A 20,511-nucleotide genomic window follows, 5' to 3' on the forward strand; every position below is an offset into this window, starting at 1 on the left:
CGAGGAAAAAATAGCCAAGGAGGTGAGAAACTTCGAGCCGTTCTTTCGATATATTAAGGGGAAACGACCCACGAAGGAAGCGGTGGGGCCGTTGGATGACCATGGAATAAAGGGAGTGCTAAAGGAGGACAAAGCCATCGCCGACAAACTAAACACATTTTTTGCGTCTGTATTTTTCCGAAGAAGATATACACAACATACCGGAGGCCGACAGGCTATACACGGGAAACGAAGACGGAAAACTGACAGGGTTGACGGTCAGTCTAGAAGAGATATGCAGGCAGATTGATAGGCTTAAATGGAGTGCCGCAGGGTTCAGTGCTTGGAAACGTGCTCTTCAACTTATTTATAAACGATCTGGAAATTAGTACGACGAGTGAGGTGATTAAATTTGCAGACAATACGAAGTTATTCAGAGTAGTGAAGACACAGGAGGATTGCGAAGACCTGCAATGTGACATAAACACGCTCGAAAAATGGGCCGCGACATGGCAAATGAGGTTTAACGTGGATAAGTGTAAGGTGATGCATGTCAGTAACCAAAATCTTATATACGACTACATGATGTCCGATGCGATACTTGGAGAGATCCCCCAGGAAAGAGACTTGGGAGTACTGGTCGACAAGTCCATGAAGCTGTCCGCGCAATGCGCAGCGGCGGAGAAAAAGACGAACAGAATGCTGGGAATGATTAAGAAGGGGATCACGAACAGATCGGAGAAGGTTATCTTGCCGCTGTACCGGGCCATGGTACGACCTCACCTGGAATACTGCGTCCAGCATTGGTCACCGTACATGAAGAAGGACATAGTACTACTCGAAAGGGTACAGAGAAGAGCGACTAAAATGTTTAAGGGGCTGGAGGAGTTGACGTACAGTGAGAGATTAGAGAAACTGGGCCTCTTCTCCCTTGAAAAGCGGAGACTGATAGGGGACATGATCGAAACATTCAAGATAATGAAGGGTATAAACTTTGTAGATAGAGACAGGTTGTTCACCCTCTCCAAGGTAGAGAGAATGAGAGGGCACTCTCTCAAGTTAAAAGGGGATAGATTCTGTACAAACGTAAGGAAGTTCTTCTTCACCCAGAGAGTGGTGGAAAACTGGAACGCTCTTCTGGAGGCTGTTATAGGGTTAAACACCCTCCAGGGATTCAAGACAAAGTTAGACAAGTTCCTGCTGAACCGGAACGTACGCAGGTAGGGGCTTCTCTCAGGGCACTGGTCTTTGACCTGGGGGCCACCGCATAAGCGGACTGCTGGGCACGATGGACCACTGGTCTAAACCCAGCAGCAGCAATTCTTATGCTCATATGTTCTTATGTACATATGAATAAAAATAAAAGTATGTAAGTACAAATATATAATGAATAAATAAATACTTTAAAACTTACAAATTACTCAAAATTAAAACCAATCATACAATATCATGTTTATTTTGTTGTAGTGTGGCATAAGCTTTTGCAATCCCTACACAAAAAGAAAAAAAAAATTCTGTGATTCCAAAATGTCTTTTGTGTATGTATGTTGCAAAGAATCTGAGGAACGGTGTAATTACTGGCTTTATATTCCTGCTAGGTCAACGTTACCATATCAACATCTCATGATCAGTGCTTTTACAAAGGTCTAACTTTTTTGTGGGGTAGAGGTAATATATCCCTGTTTTGTAATTTTAGGTTCTATGAACATGTTTCATTCATTTCTGTAACTTGTGTGATTCATCTCAACAGGATTTCCTCAGCCCTTTCTGCGCTATGCGGATGGTTTGAACCTTCCTCAGAGTGAGGTATACTGCCTATTCCTTATATTCCCACATGCTTGTTTTTTTTAAGAAAATCCACTTGGTAGATGCAAATCACTTTTTCATTAGTCACATACTGTAAATTCCTGCTATTATGTATAAGTAATTAAAAATGAAAACCACAGGAAAACTTGGTTTGAGTATAAGCTACCAAACTCTGAATGAAAACTACAAATGTTGTGAATAGATCTTTCAGAAAACTGGATGAAGTGTGCAATGTCTACTTATAGCAGGGGTCCTCAAAGTCCCTCCTTGAGGGCCGAATCTAGTCGGATTTTCAGGATTTCCCCAATGAATATGCATTGAAAGCAGTGATACACATAGATCTCATGCATATTCATTGGGGAAATCCTGAAAACCCGACTGGATTTGACCCCTGATTTATAGTATAGGTGCCCATACTTTTTTGGCTTGCAAGCTACTTTTAAAATGACCAAGTCAAAATGATCTACCAACAATAAAATTAAAAAAAAAACACAAAGCACACTGTACGCAGATAAAATGTTAATTATAATTAATATTTGGGGTTTTTTCAAAGAGGTCAAAGCAGATGACTTTAAAATATGCAATGTCACCTCAGTAACAACTATACAATAGCGGTTTTTAGCACAGGGAGCTGCGCTGAATGCCCCGTGCTGCTCCCGACACTCATAGGCTGCCTGCACTAAAAACTGTTATTGCAGTTTAGTAAAAGGGGGCCATAGTGCAAAATATAGACAGCAGATATCAATACTCAAAAAGGACACATTTTGATCACTAAATTGAAAATAAAATCATTTTTCCTACCTTTGTTTGGTGATTTCATGAGTCTCTGGTTGCATTTCCTTCTGACTGTGCATCCAATCTTTCTTTCTTCTTCCTGCATGCTTCCTATCATTCCATTCCACAACCATCATCTCTCTCTGTCCCTCCGTGAGTACAATTTTTTCTTCATCTCTCCCTGCCCCCTCCTTTTTTTTCTTTCTCCCTCCCTGCCCCTCTTCTTAATCATTTCTGTCTTTCTTTCTCTCTGCTCCTCTTGCTTTCTTTCTTTCTCTCTCCTGCCCCCCTTTCTCTCTCCTTGCCATAAAAGCTGTGTGCTAGACATGGGCTTTTTGAGCCCATGTCCTGCACACAGCTTTTTTCGGATCAGTTTATTTCCGACTGGCATTTTTATCCACGTGTCTTTACCATAGGACTTCATAGGGACCACTGAAGAAGACATTCTATCGAAACACGGACCGTGTTGGGTCCAGGGTCCAAAGCTTTTCAGCGGACTGCGTCCTAGAGATTTCTATGTGGTTTGCCAAGTTTTAATATTATTTTAATATTAATAAAGTCCATCTCAGGAACATCATTTCTCCACATTGTTTTATGTTTCATGTTTGATACAATGACACAATCATGTTTCAAGTTGTCCAATTGATCTGCATCCGGTCTTAAGAAAAACTAAGTACAAAAAATTAACAATCTTCATAATCCAAACAATTTTTTGAGCTACTCACTCCAGCCCTGGCCCAGCATATTTAAAACAATGAGTTATATCATTAAAACCAATGACTAGATTACATACAAACTTTCAAATGAAACAACCAATATGGCTCAGCTCCAAACTGAAACCAGCTGAAAGCGCTGGAATTGTTGTCATTCAAAGTAAAAAGAGCCATTCAAGTTCTTGATTCAATCCTGTGGGTTGCAATACATTGTCGACTGAATTCTATAAAGGTGCCAAAAAATCATCATTGAGTAAAGGCGCCTAATGCTAATCTATAAATAAGGCTCACAGTTAGATACTGTTTATAGAATAGTGCTTAGTGTCTGGAACTAAGCCTAACTTTAGATGTGAGGATTTACACCAACAAAACACTGGTTTAAATCCCTTTATTCTGTAACAGCACACATAAATTACAGGAACGTCCCCAATCTGTCTATGACACTTCCATGGCTATGTCCCCCTTTTGGAACCACATGTAAGATTTACATGTGGATGTTGGCACCTAAAAATTTGTGTGTAAATTTTAAATGATTCCAATTAATGTTGATAATTGATTATTAGCACCCAATTATCAGCACTAATTGGCTTTTTATTCAGTTAAACTGCATGCAGAAATTGGGCACTTGTAATTTTCAGTGTCATTTATAGAATTAGGCCGTCAGTGTTTAAGTCCAATCTCCTCCCTTAAATGGTAGTAGGTAAGCCCTGTCTACCCCTAGTAGGCAAGTCCTGTCTACCCCGCACAGCTCTGCTGGGATACCTAGATGAGCTAACCCATTCATGGGAGGGGCTTTATGTATCTGGCCATTCAGAATCTTAGGCCCCTCCCAGGGCATCACAGAATACACTGAGGAGGCCTAAGACTTCTGTTGGCCCAGGTGCCTAAGGCCCCTCTTATGGGAGGGACCTTAGGCATCTGAGCCAATCAGGGCCTTAGGCTCCTCCTCGTTGCCTCTGAGGAAACAGTTAATGTAGCTTGGTTTAAAAAAGATTTGGACGAATTCCTGGAGGTAAAATCTGTAAACTGCAAAGATAAACCTAAGGAAAGCCACTGCTTATCCCTGGGGGTATGTAGCATGGGATCTAGCTACTTTTTGGATTCTGTCAGGTACTTGTGAATGGCATTGGCCACTGATAAAAACTGGATACTGGGCTAGATGGGGTTTGGTCTTTCGTACGGCAGTTTTTATGTCTTTTGCCTTGTGTCTGAAAACCATTGGTTCTGCATGGGCTATGAGGAAGTCTATGGAAAATGTATTGTAAAAGAACATGAAGAAAGTGTAACTATATATTTTTCCTTTTCTTTTCTTTTCATCAAAAGAGACTGGCATTGTGTTTCAGTCAGTGGACAGCACTGTCAAATCATCCCCAGGTAAAACTGAGTTTTTTCTGTAATGATCTTACAGTGGGGCTGCCCATTTCTAGTTTCAGTTATTCTCTACTTATATGGCACCTTCATCCAGGACCCCCTATAACAAATGATAAATTAATAAAAAGCAGTACAAAAAGATGGTAAAGAAATGGAGGGTAGATCCAGAAAAGATGAGTTTGTTAACATCTTGTCAGGTATCTTGCACTCATTCCTGGCCTAGCACATCTTGACCTCCCCATTACAGAGAGTTGCTGTTGCTGTTGCTGTTGCCTAGTTACAGGCAGATAAACATTATCTTGGGAATGATGAGACTAAAAATGACCATATGGCTCTTAGTTGCAATGATTCTTCCTTGTGTAGTGCCTTGCCAACATAACACTAAGGTGTATCTGGTAATCCTACCTCTAGAAAAGGACTGAGGTTGTGTTCTATGACTCCAGCTATGGTACAAGAATGAGACTGTCTTTTCAGTCCAGTTCTTGCACAGAATTAAGGCTGTGCAAAAGAAGTGTTTTTGTGTGACCTCCAGTTCTGGCAGAGGACTGAGGTTGTGTCCTGTGGCCAGCACTTGTGCAAGTCTACGTATTTCAACCTCCTCTGGAGGTCTTGTGGCTCACTTATTTCAGTCATGTCATTGTAACATAATAACATAGTAAATGACAGCAGATAAAGACCCAAATGGTCCATCCAGTCTGTCCAAACATACACACTCTATAAATTATCATTTAATTTAAACGGTCCTTTTTCTTAGATATTTCTAGGCCAGAAACCTAGAGCTCTGCCCAGTAGTGTGTTTAGGTTCTATCTACTGGAGCCTCCATCAAAGCTCACCAGCTCATCTAAACCATCCTAGTCATCAAAGCCCTCCTCAGCCTATCCTCAACTGAATGTCCATATACAGGAAACAAACTGTGCAAGTCTGCCCAGCACTGGCCTTAGTTCCTTCAATATATACCCATTATTTTCTGATTAGGGATCCTCTGTGTTCATCCCATGCTTGTTTGAACATTTTCCTCTCCACCACCTCCCTCAGAAATACATTCCATGCTTCAACCACAGTCTCCATAAAAAAGAATTTCCTAACATTACTCATGAGTCTACTACCCCTCAATCTTAAATTATGCCCTCTGGTATTACCATTTTCCTTTTTCTGGAAAAGATTTGGATCTGTAGGTAGATTTATGGGTATAACAAATTAGTGTTACATGAACAAGTCACCTCATGTTTCTAGGACAACCCATAACTACATCCACGGATTCAGTAATTTGCCAGCTTATACTAAACAAAGACCAAAGCTATATGAAATATTTTATTATAGAAATAGAAAAATATAATTCACAAGCCAGCAGTAAATGATAACTAATTATTTGTTCACAATATCTCTGAATACATTCTATCTCAGTACATAATTATTACACAATAATCCCTATGTAAATGAGTAAATACAACTAATTCTTACACACTAGGTAATTCCTTATAATAATAATTCCTGATTATAGTAGCAATCTAAAAATAGCTTATCACCACAAGAACTTTAACTCTCCTCTCCTGAAACCAATAGAATTTTATCTAGCCCAGCTGATAAAGTAAATACAGGAAAACCTTGGTTTTCAAGCATAATTCGTTCCAGAAGCATGCTTGTAATCCAAAGCACTTGTACATCAAAGCGAATTACCCCATAGGAAATAATGGAAACTCAGACGATTTGTTCCACAACCCAAAATCTTTAATACAAAATACTATATGCACTTGTATTACAAGACCTCGCTCATTTAGAACAGTCACTACACTCCTGCAGAGTCAGAGAGAGAAGAACCATCGGCTCAGTTGTGATGATGTGACACATGTATACTGTATGTACTCGTATTGCAAGACCTCGCTCATTTAGAACAGTCACTACACTCTTGCAGCGTCAGAGAGAGAAGAACCCTCGGTTCAGATGTGATGTGTGTATATTTTGTGTACTTGTATTGCAAGACATTGCTTGTATATCAAGTTAAAATTTAATAAAATGTTTTGCATGTCTTGCAAAACACTTGCAAACCAAGTTACTTGTAATCCAAGGTTTTACTGTAATTCCTTTTTCACTCTTCCGGTTAGGCTTACTCAGAACAGGGAGATGGAATTTGTCCGTTTTCTTCAGCATAGCAGATGAGAAAATTCCTTAGAGTCAGATAAGGCTTGTCACTGGAGTGAGCTGTAAGATATATCTGTTAAAGTTTTTGATGCGATAGAAACCAGATCTGTTTCAAAAGCAGTTCTGTGTTTTCACTCTCAGCTGAGAACTAGGTCACAAGAGGTACTTATCAGTTCTTAATTATTAGAAGGTGTGTGTAGAGGAACCTATGCTAAGATCCAAGCTCCCTTACATCCCAGCATAGACTAGTAATTATTAGACACCTTTCTCTTTAGTTTTTGTCAGATGACCCCACTAGGACCAATCCAGCAACAGGACTTAAATCAATAGACTTTCTGTGTATATTCTTGTACAGGCCTTGAAAAGGTGCCTCCTGAAGATAAGAAAAGAAACACACAGATCATAGCAGCTCCTACCTCCTCCAGATTTCTCAGGAGCTGAGCACGTATCCATAGTCAAATGTCCTTGGCTAGAAACACATAGTTCTTGTAACATACCCAAAATGCATCTGGCAGGCAGCAGACAGCAAAGATGATTTAGACAGCAAAGATGAGAGAGGCTTAACCTTAGGTGTGAGGAAGGAATCACCCCTACAGTTCTACGTTAAAACCTTTCAAGTATTTGAACATCTGAATCATATCTCCCCTGTCCCTCCTTTCCTCTAGGGCAGGGGTGTCAAAGTCCCTCCTCAAGGGCCACAATCCAGTCAGATTTTCAGGATTTCCCCAATGAATATGCATGAGATTTATTTGCATGCACTGCTTTCATGATATGCTAATAGATCTCATGCATATTCATTGGGGAAATCCTGAAAACCCAACTGGATTGCAGCCCTCGAGGAGGGACTTTGACACCCCTGCTCTAGGGTATACATATTCAGGGCTTCCAGTCTTTTCTCAAACCTCCTATCATTTTTGTCGCCTTTCTTTGGACTGCCTCAAGTCTTCTTATGTCCTTTGCCAGATAGGGTCTCCAAAATTGAACACAATACTCCAAGTGGGGCCTCACCATTGACTTTACAGGGGCATCAACACCTTCTTTCTTCTACTGGTCATGCCTCTCTCTATACAGCCTAACATCCTTCTGGCAACAGCCATAGCTTTGTCACACTATTTCTTTGCCTTTAGATCTTCAGACACTATCACCCCAAGGTCCCTCTCCGTGCATATCAGCCTCTCACCTCCCAGCACATACGCCTCCTTCCGATTTCTAATCCCCAAATGCATTACTCTGCACTTCTTTGCATTGAATTTTAGTTGCCAGAAATTAGACCATTTCTCTAACTTTTGCAAATCCTTTTTCATGTTTTCCACTCTGTCCTTGGTATGTACTCTCTATACAGCCTAACAGCCTTCTGGCAACAGCTATTACTTTGTCACACTGTTTCTTTGCCTTTAGATCTTCAGACACTATCACTCCAAGGTCCCTTTCCCTATCCGTGCATATCAGCCTCTCACCTCCCAGCACATACGCCTCCTTTTGTTCAGGCCACATTATAGCCTCACTGCTCAACTACCTACACTCACTCTTTAGCCAGGGCTCAAGCGCTCTGATCCTGCAACATGATCTGAGTAGTGCATTTGACCTGGTCGACCACACTATTCTCCTGGACTGTCTTGCAAACATCAGTATCTCAGGCTATGTTCTCAACTGGTTCCGTGGGTTTCTGGGAAATACGGTAGATCATACAAGGTGTTTAAGAACGACTCTTTCTCCTACAGCTGGGAAAACTCTTGTGGGGTTCCACAAGGTTCCCCTCTGTCCCCCACCTGTTTAATATCTATCTTGTCTCCCTGGGTAATCTCTTGCAGAGTTTAAAGCTCAAATTCTTCATCTACGCTGACGACATTACTATAATCATCCCGCTAACCTGTTTTCCACCAGAGTTGCTAAACTCTCTATCAATCATGCTTAATCAGATAAATGCTATCTTTTAGCTAGCTAACTCCAGCACTGGCAGGATACACATTTCAAATCTGACATATTGTAACCACAAAATAGAAAATAAATTTTTTTTCTACCTTTTGCTGTCTCATCATTTTATTATTCAAATCAGGTTGGTCCTAGGCTCTGGTTTCTGATTGTCTTCTGTTAACTTGCTTGCCAGGATCTCTTGCCCATTTAATGTTTTCTTCTTTCTCTGTGCTCACCATACATCTTCCATCTCTGTACCTTTACTTCCACTGCCATATCCAACATTCCTGTTTCTTTCCCATTGTCTACCCTCTCTCTCTCTCATTCTCTCCATCCCTCCCTGTCTAGTGCCATGGGTCAAACCCCTCTATTCCCCCCATGCAGCATCTCTCCCTGCCTCTCTTCCATTATCATATAATTTATTCTTATATACCGCCAAAGCCATAATAGTTCGAGGCGGTTTACAATAAAAACTGCTGGACAATCAGAATAGTCACAATGTAAAATCATCAAATACATGCATACAGAATAAAAGAAGTAAAAACAGTAAAATTCTTAGGTTACAAATCGATTAAACAATTTCATTTTTACTGATTTTCTAAAATTAAAATAGGATGAGGAGTGCATGATAATGTTACCCAGCCAATCATTCAATTTACCTGCCTGGAAAGCAAGAGTTCTGTCCAGGATTCTTTTATAACGACAGGCTTTTATTGTTGGATAAGTGAATACAGTGGTGCCTCGCATAACGGACGCCTCGCACAGCGAACGCTGCGCACAACGAACTTTATGTCTTGATTCGTACAACGAACTTCGTTTCACACAACGAAGTCGCCCGAGCTGCATCCTTCCGCGCAGACACTGTGCTTAACTGCCCTCTCTCCGCCTGGCTCCCTCTTGCCCCCCCCGACTCCCCGACACGATCGGGGCAAGAGGGAGCCCAAGCCCTCTTGCCCCCCCGACTCCCCGACACGATCGGGGCAAGAGGGAGCCCAAGCCCTCTTGCCCCCCCCGACTCCCCGACACGATCGGGGCAAGAGGGAGCTCAAGCCCTCTTGCCCCCCCGACTCCCCGACACGATCGGGGCAAGAGGGAGCCCAAGCCCTCTTGCCCCCCCGACTCCCCGACACGATCGGGGCAAGAGGGAGCTCAAGCCCTCTTGCCCCCCCGACTCCCCGACACGATCGGGGCAAGAGGGAGCCCAAGCCCTCTTGCCCCCCCGACTCCCCGACACGATCGGGCCAGGAGGGAGCCCAAGTCCTCCTGGCCACGGCAACCCCCTAACCCCACCCTGCACTACATTACGGGCAGGAGGGATCCCAGGCCCTCCTGCCCTCGACGCAAACCCCCCCCTCCCCCCAACGACCGCCCCCCCCAAGAACCTCCGACCGCCCCCCAGCCGACCCGCGACCCCCCTGGCCGACCCCCACGACACCCCCAACCCCCTTCCCCGTACCTTTCTGTAGTTGGCCGGACAGACGGGAGCCAAACCCGCCTGTCCGGCAGGCAGCCAACGACGGAATGAGGCCGGATTGGCCCATCCGTCCCAAAGCTCCGCCTACTGGTGGGGCCTAAGGCGCCTGGGCCAATCAGAATAGGCCCGGGAGCCTTAGGTCCCTCCTGGGGGCAGGGCCTGAGGCACATGGTCGGGTTGGGCCCATGTGCCTCAGGCCCCGCCCCCAGGAGGGACCTAAGGCTCCCGGGCCTATTCTGATTGGCCCAGGCGCCTTAGGCCCCACCAGTAGGCGGAGCTTTGGGACGGATGGGCCAATCCGGCCTCATTCCGTCGTTGGCTGCCTGCCGGACAGGCGGGTTTGGCTCCCGTCTGTCCGGCCAACTACAGAAAGGTACGGGGAAGGGGGTTGGGGGTGTCGTGGGGGTCGGCCAGGGGGGTCGCGGGTCGGCTGGGGGGCGGTCGGAGGTTCTTGGGGGGGGGCGGTCGTTGGGGGGAGGGGGGGTTTGCGTCGAGGGCAGGAGGGCCTGGGATCCCTCCTGCCCGTAATGTAGTGCAGGGTGGGGTTAGGGGGTCGCCGTGGCCAGGAGGACTTGGGCTCCCTCCTGGCCCGATATTGTCGGGGAGTTGGGGAATCGGCGGGGCAAGAGGGCTTGGGCTCCCTCTTGCACCGATCGTGTCGGGGAGTCGGGGGGGCAAGAGGGCTTGGGCTCCCTCTTGCCCCGATCGTGTCGGGGAGTCGGGGGGCAAGAGGGCTTGGGCTCCCTCTTGCCCCGATCGTGTCGGGGAGTCGGGGGGGGCAAGAGGGCTTGGGCTCCCTCTTGCCCCGATCGTGTCGGGGAGTCGGGGGGGCAAGAGGGCTTGGGCTCCCTCTTGCCCCGATCGTGTCGGGGAGTCGGGGGGCAAGAGGGCTTGGGCTCCCTCTTGCCCCGATCGTGTCGGGGAGTCGGGGGGGCAAGAGGGCTTGAGCTCCCTCTTGCCCCGATCGTGTCGGGGGTGCCAGGGCCCACACGGAGTCACCCACCGTACCACCCGATTCGGGTAAGCGCAGGTATCGGTGGGTGGCTTATTTGCGGGGGGGGGTGCCTTATTTTACATTTTTTTCTAAAAAGGGGGGGCTGTCTTATTTGATGGCCCTGCCTTATCATCGGGGAAACACGGTAGAAAAAAAAAAAATGAACAGTTAAGTCCCAGTTTTTGCCGCTGAGACTCTGCCCTCTCTCACTGTAAAATTAGACTCTACTTAGTCTGTCTTTAAATTTAAAAAATGTGTGTTGTTTTAAAAAACAATTATGTTTTTAGATGTATCTAAATAAAAATAATAACCAAAAATTTATCTTTTTTTATGTCATCTTAGCATATTTTATGCTGCAGAACGAATTATTTTTTTTTACATGTATTCCTATGGGAAAACGCGTTTCACATAACGAACGTTTCACATAACAAACTTGCTCCTGGAACCAATTAAGTTCGTTGTGTGAGGCACCACTGTATATGAATTCTATGTGTAGGCCTAATAGAACAATCCAAATTAAAATGAGAACCAAGTACGTAGGGTCAACAATATTGTCCAATATTTCTCCCTCTCTCTTCTCCACCATGTGCAGTGTTTCTCCCTCTCACCCCTTTCTACCTTTGTCGCATCCCTCCCTTCCTCTCCTACACTCCATGTCCAACAATTCTACCTCTCTCCTCGCTCCCGCCATATGCAACAGCTTTCCACCCCTCCCTCTCATCCCCCTGGGCAGAAGCTTTCCATCCCTGCCTCTCATCCCCCTGGGCAGCAGTTTTATATTCCTCCTATCCCTCTGTGCAACACCTCCTGACTGAACCCCCCATTGTGAGACCTGACATACCTTTGGGCCTCCCAAAGCAGTGGTGGTGGTGGCCGGATGGCAGAGGCAGGGCTGTGAACAAGCTGCACGTGGCTTGCCCTGCCAGGGCTTCCCTCTTTTGCATCATCAGTGACATGGCAGAGGGAAGGGCCCGGTGGGGCAGGCCACAAGCAACCTGTTCAGAGTGCTGCCTCTGCTGGCAGGCCATCGCCGCCACTGCTGCTGCTGCTACATTAGGAGGCCCAGAGGTGTGTCAGGTCTCATGGGGGGAGGGGGGTCACTGAATTGGTAAGTCTGATTTTTTGGGAAAACAAATCGGGATTTGAATCAATTCACTGAAATGAATTGATTTAAATAGGCAAATTGGACAGCTCTAGTCTACACATGTAAATGCCCTCAATTAATTACTGAGGCCACCGTTTTTATTTCCATTTTGGAGGCAGATTTCATGGGAGAGGGGGTCTTAAGGAAAATTATTCCCTTAATCCCTCGTGAAAACTCCTTGCTGAAACGAGTGCATTTTAAAAACTGCATGCTGCTGAAGTGATGTTAAACTCAACAGTGAAAATTATTTTCTATGTATGCGAATTACCTTTGTAAAATGGGGAACATGTGTAGATTTTTAAGTCACTAAAACCAAATTTAAACTACATCACCACTGTGTGGTATGGATTTCCACATTTAAAATGGTTTTCTGAAATCACTATTTACATAAGTATGCGGTATAAATGTCACTATTCCCATGCAGAGATGTTTCTAAAATAATGCCCTTATTGTACTAATTCGACATCATGTGGTATTGTGTCCACAAAGTATGTTCTAGCTTTGAAAAATTAAGAAGCTGAAATTATAGGTAGAGAACATCCAAGAACACCACACACTCACATTAATTTTCACCATTTTCCACAAGCTCATTTTATGCAATGGCACCTCTTTACTAAAAACATTCATCAGGATCAATTCAATTTGATAGTATAGGCATTGTCATAATTACATTTCTGTAACATCATTTATCTGGGCTGCTTCAAGTATCTTTTGAGGACCTTACATACCATGCACAGCACCACTCTTTGATTTATTCATTGAATAAGTTTGAGAGAGTTACACCCTGGTACGTACAATTTCATTGGTTACCAGTTGAAGCTAGGATAGAATTTAAACTATATTTCTTCATATTTAAGACCCTTCATGAACTAGCCACACCATATTTGTACTGTCTTATTGAGTTTTTTCACCACAGGTTTGGGACTCATAATCGATTAAAATTATTGTTTCCATCTTGTAAAGATGTCAGATCTAAGAGAGTTCTTTCTATGTTATTGTCTTACTGTGCAGCTAAGCTATGACATTTACTGCCCATGACCATAGTTCAAATATATAAATATGCTGACTTTCATAAAGCAATTAAAACTACTTTGTTCCATAAACATTTTATTTCTCAGAACTGTTCAAATGTAAGTGCCAGTTTATGTATGTGACCCTAAATTGACTGTAATTTTTCATATTCCACAATTAATTGTCTCTGGTCTTATCTTTCTATAATCCTTTTCGAGCCTGTAATGTAATCCACTTCGAGCCTGTAATAATATAAGAAATGAATAAAGCAAAGAAAAATAAACATGTGCTAATGGTGTTATTATACACTACAAAGGCAAAAAGCAAAACCTATGAATGCCAAAAAACTATGAATGAAATCTACAACAATTTGGCATCACTATGGGGAGAGTAAAAATCCCTCAACATATATCCCGCTACAATGAGATTAGACTGTGCAACGTGGGAATACAACTCGAATTTAAGAGTTTAAAAATTTATTTTTATTTTTAGGGAACAGACCTCAGTACTGGGGAACTAACATTTCTATAAGATTCCCCGGGGTGACGACTCATATGGGAACAAGCCCTGTAGTGTAAAATGAGTCCACCCTGTACATCATAATGTCTGAGCCTTTTTAGTTAATTATTATAAGTGAAAAATCACCATCCTAAAACTAGTAAAACCACATAGCACAATATCCCCTCATTGGGCAGGAGAAAAAGTCTTCAGTTTTCTATGTCACTATGGGCTCCTTTTACAAAGGTGCGCTAGCATTTTTAGCGCGCACACCAGATTAGCGTGCGCTAGCTGAAAACTACCGCCTGATCAAGAGGAGGCGGTAGTGGCTAGTGCGCGCGCTATTCCGTGCGTTAAGGCCCTAACGCACCTTTGTAAAAGGAGCCCTATATTTAATGTCAAAAATCAGCACAAAGAAAAATATATCAAAAATATGAATGTTATCCACTTATCTGCATTGAAAGGAAAGTCTGTTCTTGCCTGACAGAGCTCTGTTTCACTGTCTTCCTCAGGAGGCGAACCCCCTCAAATTCATATCTTCAAAAATCATGGCTGATGAATAACAATGGTAAAAACCTATTTCAAAAGCATAGAAAGTGAGTTCCCAAAGGGACTTCACTCCTTCCTTAGCAAATCATTACACTACAAGACTTGTTCACATATGAGTCGTCAGCCCGGGGATCTTAGTTAGTTCCCCAGTACTGAGGTCTCTTCCCTAAAAATAAAAATAAATTTTTAAACTCTTAAGTTCGAGTTGTATTCCCACGTTGCACAGTCTAATCTCATTGTAGCGGGATATATGGTGAGGGATTTTTATTCTCCCCATATTGATGCCAAATTGTTGTAGATTTCATTCATAGTTATTATACACTAACATAATAGGACACTTTAGTAAATTACATTACTTTACATTACTAATTTCTATTCTGCCTTTACCTTGCGGTTCAAGGAGGATTACATAAGAATTGTTATGATCTTAAGAAGTACATATTGAAAAGATATTAAGAAGTACTTAAGGAATAGTTTGAACATGTTCTAATTTGCTAAGGAGTAGTTGGTAATGCAAGAAGAATTCGGAATATTATTGGTTGTGTTATATTGGTTTTATGTATTTTTTGAAGAGTAGGGTTTTTGTTTCTTTTTTGAAGGTTTGATATGCCAAAACAAAAATGCCGAAAGAACAGCAAAGTGGAGTAGATGAGCTGGACACTCACGGGTTTATTGATAACATAAAAAGCATAAATATAAATTAGTTGATTCGACATATTGAGTTTGGGTCATCATTTCCCACTACACTACTACCATATATCTAGGTTGAAGTCCCTATATACAGAAGACCAACTGACTTTTATATTGACTGTTACAAACGGGTCATTGTTTCAATTTCCAGCAACCGTTGTTTTTATGAATTTATATTTATGCTTTTTATGTTATCAATAAACATGTAAGTGTCCAGCTTATCTACTCCACTTTGCCGTTCTTTTGGTATTTTGGTATTTTGGTTTTGGTTTTTCCTTTGGATAGCGGAGTATTAAGGTATTTTGTTTGTTGTGGCTTCTAAATTACATATGCACCATCAACAAATATATATGAGAATTTCTACTTGTCTTTCAGATCTCCAGTTTTGCCATGGATCTTTGTAGCTCCATTTTTAATAACTTGCAAGGGATTGAGGTGAGGTCTTATGTCTTACTTTTATGTCTGCATGGATTCCCTCTCTCAGAAACACAATGTGATCTAGCATCATCATTGCTTTCACTAGGAAAATAACCAGGAAATAGTCAAAAGAGTGAGTATTTTGCAATCATAATTTTTTATATCTACATTCATATACATATGGATGTACATATAAATAATCGCATTTAGCCTGAGGTAAAGTTTACATAAAGCTAAATACCACAATTGCTTTTTTCATGCAGTTTTTATTTCACTACTCCAGAGCACAAGATCCAACATATCCGCTTAACACCGGGGTCAGTATTTTAACATAATCATCACTTGTTTCCTATGTATTATTGATGAATTATACACTTATTAGCTTAAAGCTCTTCGTCTTCACCCGCAGTCTTCAAGAACCACCACTGGGGTTTGGCTTTCAGGATATCCCTAACGAATAAGCATGAGAAAGGTGTGCATTCAATCTCCTTCATGCATGTTCATTAGAGAAATCCTGACCTGTTGGTGACCCTTAAGGACTGGGAATGAAAACCAAAGGTCTAAGGGATGATGTGGCACAGACAGTGCTTTAAACATTTCTGTGCCCCCAAATTAGCTTATGAGATTGAAGATCTATCATTAGCCAGTTCCAGGAGGGAGATTTTGGACCAGTTCTGGAATTCTGATCATTCTAGCTTGATGCATTATAAGCCCTGAAGCTCTGATTCCAAAGTGGAAAATCAGGACTACAAATACTACCCATTTTGAGATGTAAGTTAAAAAGCAGTCCTGGCCAAAATACTTCTGGAACTGGGCAACTTGACAGCTCTGAGATTTAACAAGTTGGGTAAATTTGCACAAGAAGGTAGGGTCAACAGAGGGCTTCAGATCTTTCCAGTCCTGGTTTTATCCCTCTGCCTTCAAAGAGATCCTGTTTTTTCTTATGGAAAATCAGAACTGCCTGTGCAGTATTTCCAGTGGCAGCATATTCAGGAATGATGCATGGCTCCATTAAGAACAGTGTGTGGTTGTGCACGCTGTATCACAGAGGGAACACTGGTAGGGACAGTTAGTCTTTTTGTCAGCTGGGAGCAGAGGTAAGCAGCAAGAATCTTAAAATCTACAAGTTCTGAGTTACATACAAATCCGACTTAAGAACAGCTTTAAAAATATAACTTGTTCTTAACCCGGGGACTGTCTGTACCCACTTTCTAAGCATTCATTTCTGAATGAGACTCCCTATATTCTTTATTCAAGATGAGACTTTCTATCTTCTTTATCCAAGATACCTATTTCAGTTATACTTCTTGTTAATTACTGTAAATTTGTTTGTGAAACATATAAGGTACTTCAATATGGTTGATCTCTGAGTCTGAATACATAGAAATGGCACCTATTTGTGCAACTATTTGTGCCTGTGCCCTTAAATAAAACAGGTGATGTCCTTTATATAAGATAAGGGCCTCACAACTCAAGGCATGTTCAGTTTTTTGAATAATATTTGCAAACATGCCCAGGTTCTCCCTACTAGGCAAGATCCAGGATATCACCAACCTTTCAGGACTTAGCCAAATCAACACTCCCTCTATGCCATGTGCAAATTGAGTATATTTGCTTAGGGTAAATAACAACAGCAGTAAAGACAAGTTCAAAAGCACATCTGGTTGCATTAGTGACCTGCTTGCTTAGACTCGCATCCAGGGCAGGATTAAAGGGTAGGCCAAGTAGGCATGTGCCTCGGGCCCAAAGAGTTCAGGGAGCCCCAGAATGCTGCCTGCTCTGATGACGTCAGTGTACCTGCCTCTGTGTCTGGCTTCAGGCATCCAAGTATTGCCTCTTCCTGCTTTCTTCATTATTCAGCGCAGCTGAACTCACAGTCTTCAAAAAGCCTGTATTTTTTAAATGCTGCCTGCAGTAGATTTAACATTCCTCTCACAGTTTTCAGCATGGGATCTTTTTTGCAGGAACAACACAAAAGATGTCAACATACAGGTTGGGGTAGGCAACTCCATCCTTTGAGTGCAGGATATCCACTACTGATTATGAACAAGATGCATTTGTACAAGTATATTATGAAGACAATACATACAGTTAGCTAGGGCATACTGAGACATCTTGAAATCCTGACTGTCTTACAGCACTTGAAGAATGAAGTTGCCTATGTCTGATACGAGTACATATTTTGTTGTGCTAAATAAGACATTGCAGCTTCAGAATATCCTATAGAAACAGAACTAACAAAGTGAGCCTCAGCTGGCCCAAAGTGTGATTGATGCAAAAAGACATAGCCAAATATTTAAAAGATCAATCAATGTTTCTTTTCAGCATCTATGGATTTCCTGGGTGTATCTTCAGTTAATAGTTCTTTTGTAATATGATTTTTTTTAACCATTTCTGCCATAAAAAGCTGATAAATATATGATACCATAGCCACAGAACTATTTGTGGCTTCTACAAGCCTGCTGAAGATCATATTCTCATATTTTATATGCAGATTAATGCAATCATTTAAGACCCAAATTATTTCCAGAAAGCATGAAATTAATTTGGCAAGAAAGAAAATAAAATATACTCTAGGAGCCTTAATGTGTTTCTTGGATAGCGGAACTAAAAGCCAAAAGAAATATCCCTAATGTAGAATCAATTGAATTATCTAATATCATCTGCAAATGTGACCATTTCTGGCAAAAGGTTTTAATTACTTCCGTTAGAGCAAACGACTAAACAAAAAAAGGAAAACTGCAGAGATGATGTACGTGATTCAGGAACTTCATTGAAGACACAAAACTATTGTTTTCCACAATGTGGTTCACAGTGTGTGAAACCGGGACCCGACAGGGTCCGTGTTTCGATGAAACGTCTTCCTCAGGGGTCCGTGATTGTGAGATTGAAAAAGTCCTGTAGCAGTCTGTAACAGTGCACTGAGAACCACATTGTGGAAAACAATAGTTTTGTGTCTTCAATAAAGTTCCTGATCACTTACATCATCTCTGCAGTTCTCCATTTTTTTTTTTTTGTTTTTTTTTTGTTTAGTCGTTTGATCACTGCAGAACTGTTGGACTTCTCTTTGTCTTGTTTTCTGTTAGAGCAAACAATTTATAATCCAGCAATCCCAAACCCATCCTTTTTTGCGAAACATTAAAAAGTTAAGATGTTCAAACATGTAATATTTGCTGACTGCTTTATGGACCCATGACATAAAATATCAGCCATTTTCAACATTTATCACGTTTTCTTAGACACAGTCTCAAATAAGATGTTCCCATTTTACATCCTGAACCTGTGTTGAAATGTGATTTGAAATTATGGAGGTCTTTTACTAAGGCGTGCTAGCCGATTTAGCACACGCTAAAAATTAGCATGTGCTATATGCTAACGGGTCCATAGCGTGCTAATTTTTAACGTGCGCTAAATCGGTTAGCGCGGCTATGTAAAAGACCTTATATTTGGTAGGTTTGTTTTGCAACTCCAGGTTCTCAGTGCTGATGATATGTGAATGCTTTGTGTTAATGAACCTCTTCGCCTGCACCAGTGTTCACCCTGTCTCTCTGTTGTAGTCTGCCCCCGTGCATCCTTTAATGCGTCTTGCTTCAAAGCTCTCACAGAGAAGAATGAAAAGAGTCCTTGATCCAGTATGCGCTCGTTTCTTCCACAGTATTTTACGGCACTATCATTATTTTCGGGTTTTCTTTTTCTTTTTGTGTCATTGTCCTCAAAGAGCATGGCTATTTCGTTAACAAGTCTAAGTGACCGAAGCATGTATCTAACATAGAGAGCACTTTTTAAATCTTATACAGGTTGATATCCAAAATCACCTCTGTGTTTTCTAACCACATACACTTAAAAAAAAAAATCTGTGCAGTTAATAGCTAAATTCTGGCCACATCTGACCTAAATGTGTCAGTAGAAAATTAGGAAGGGCCAGATGCATTCCAGAGACAGGACAAAATTTATCAAGATAGTGGTAATATTAAGCTGCTAGCTGGATAAATTATCTGTTTAAACTGACCACACCAATAACAGTCCTAAGAAGCAAATATGCTATCAATTTAAGCTCAGGACATCATATTCCATCTACTGTAGATGGGTAGAGCCATAAAGGGCAGTTCTATAAATTGACATCCAAAGATAGACACCAACAAGCAAATGCTGCAAGAGCTGATTGAAAAGTAATGAGACTGCCTCTGTTTTTCTAAGCGGTATAACTGGCAACGCTGTGCTGGTCTTTGTGAAGCTCGTAGGTACATCAACATTTCTGAACCTGCAGATGGACCGCCGTAGTCTTCATTGTTGGCTCACAGCGAGAGGAAGAACTATGTACGTTTCTTCATGGCAGATAATAATAATAATAATTTTATTCTTATATACCGCCAAAGCCATGATAGTTCGAGGCGGTTTACAACAAGATGTGCTGGACAATCAGCGAAGTGGTTACACTATAGAGTTATCAAATATAAGCCATGATGTTTCGAAGCAGTTTACAACGAAAGGTGCTGAACAAACAGCAAAGTGGTCACAATACAAAGTCAACGAATACAAGCTTACAGAGTGGAAGAAATAGAAAGATGAGGAAGACATGTCTGTGAGAGTACACAGCACAGCTAATTGTTTCACCACCATATGCTTGCCGTAACACTTCAAGAGTTTCATTACCACTCTTTCCAAGTTTAATACATAATTCAATCACACACCTCTGGCGTACTCTCAAAGACACATCTTCCACGACAAAACCTACAAAGTTCTTCCTCTCGCTATAACCCAACTGCAGATTTAGAAACGTTGATGAATGAGCGTCACAAGAACCAGCATAGCATTACCACATCTACTTCTTAGAAAAGAAAACACAGAAGCAGTCTCATTACTTTTCAATCATCCCTCATATATAGTTCACCTAAAGTTAAGCATCTAACTTAATTGTTTAATAGACTCAATCGACACCAATAATTGACAATTAGCACTTCGTAAATGACATAAATTGTGCTTAATTGGATGTTAGGCCCCTAGTCTAAGGCACCTATCAAAGTAGGTGTAATTAAG

The 20,511-nt window shown here is 41.9% G+C and overlaps 1 protein-coding gene across 1 annotated transcript in view; it reads left to right on the forward strand.

Annotated features, from left to right (window-relative positions):
- NMS (neuromedin S) overlaps positions 1-20,511 on the forward strand; it is an 87,690-nt gene that overhangs the window by 46,826 nt on the left and 20,353 nt on the right. Inside the window, exons 2-4 of the mRNA XM_033948245.1 lie at positions 1,730-1,785; positions 4,596-4,646; positions 15,433-15,492. Of these exons, the coding sequence (XP_033804136.1) occupies positions 1,730-1,785; positions 4,596-4,646; positions 15,433-15,492 (167 nt within the window). The remainder of the gene's footprint in view (positions 1-1,729; positions 1,786-4,595; positions 4,647-15,432; positions 15,493-20,511) is intronic.

Source organism: Geotrypetes seraphini, chromosome 6 (assembly GCF_902459505.1).
Source record: "Geotrypetes seraphini chromosome 6, aGeoSer1.1, whole genome shotgun sequence".
NCBI lineage: Eukaryota > Metazoa > Chordata > Amphibia > Gymnophiona > Dermophiidae > Geotrypetes > Geotrypetes seraphini.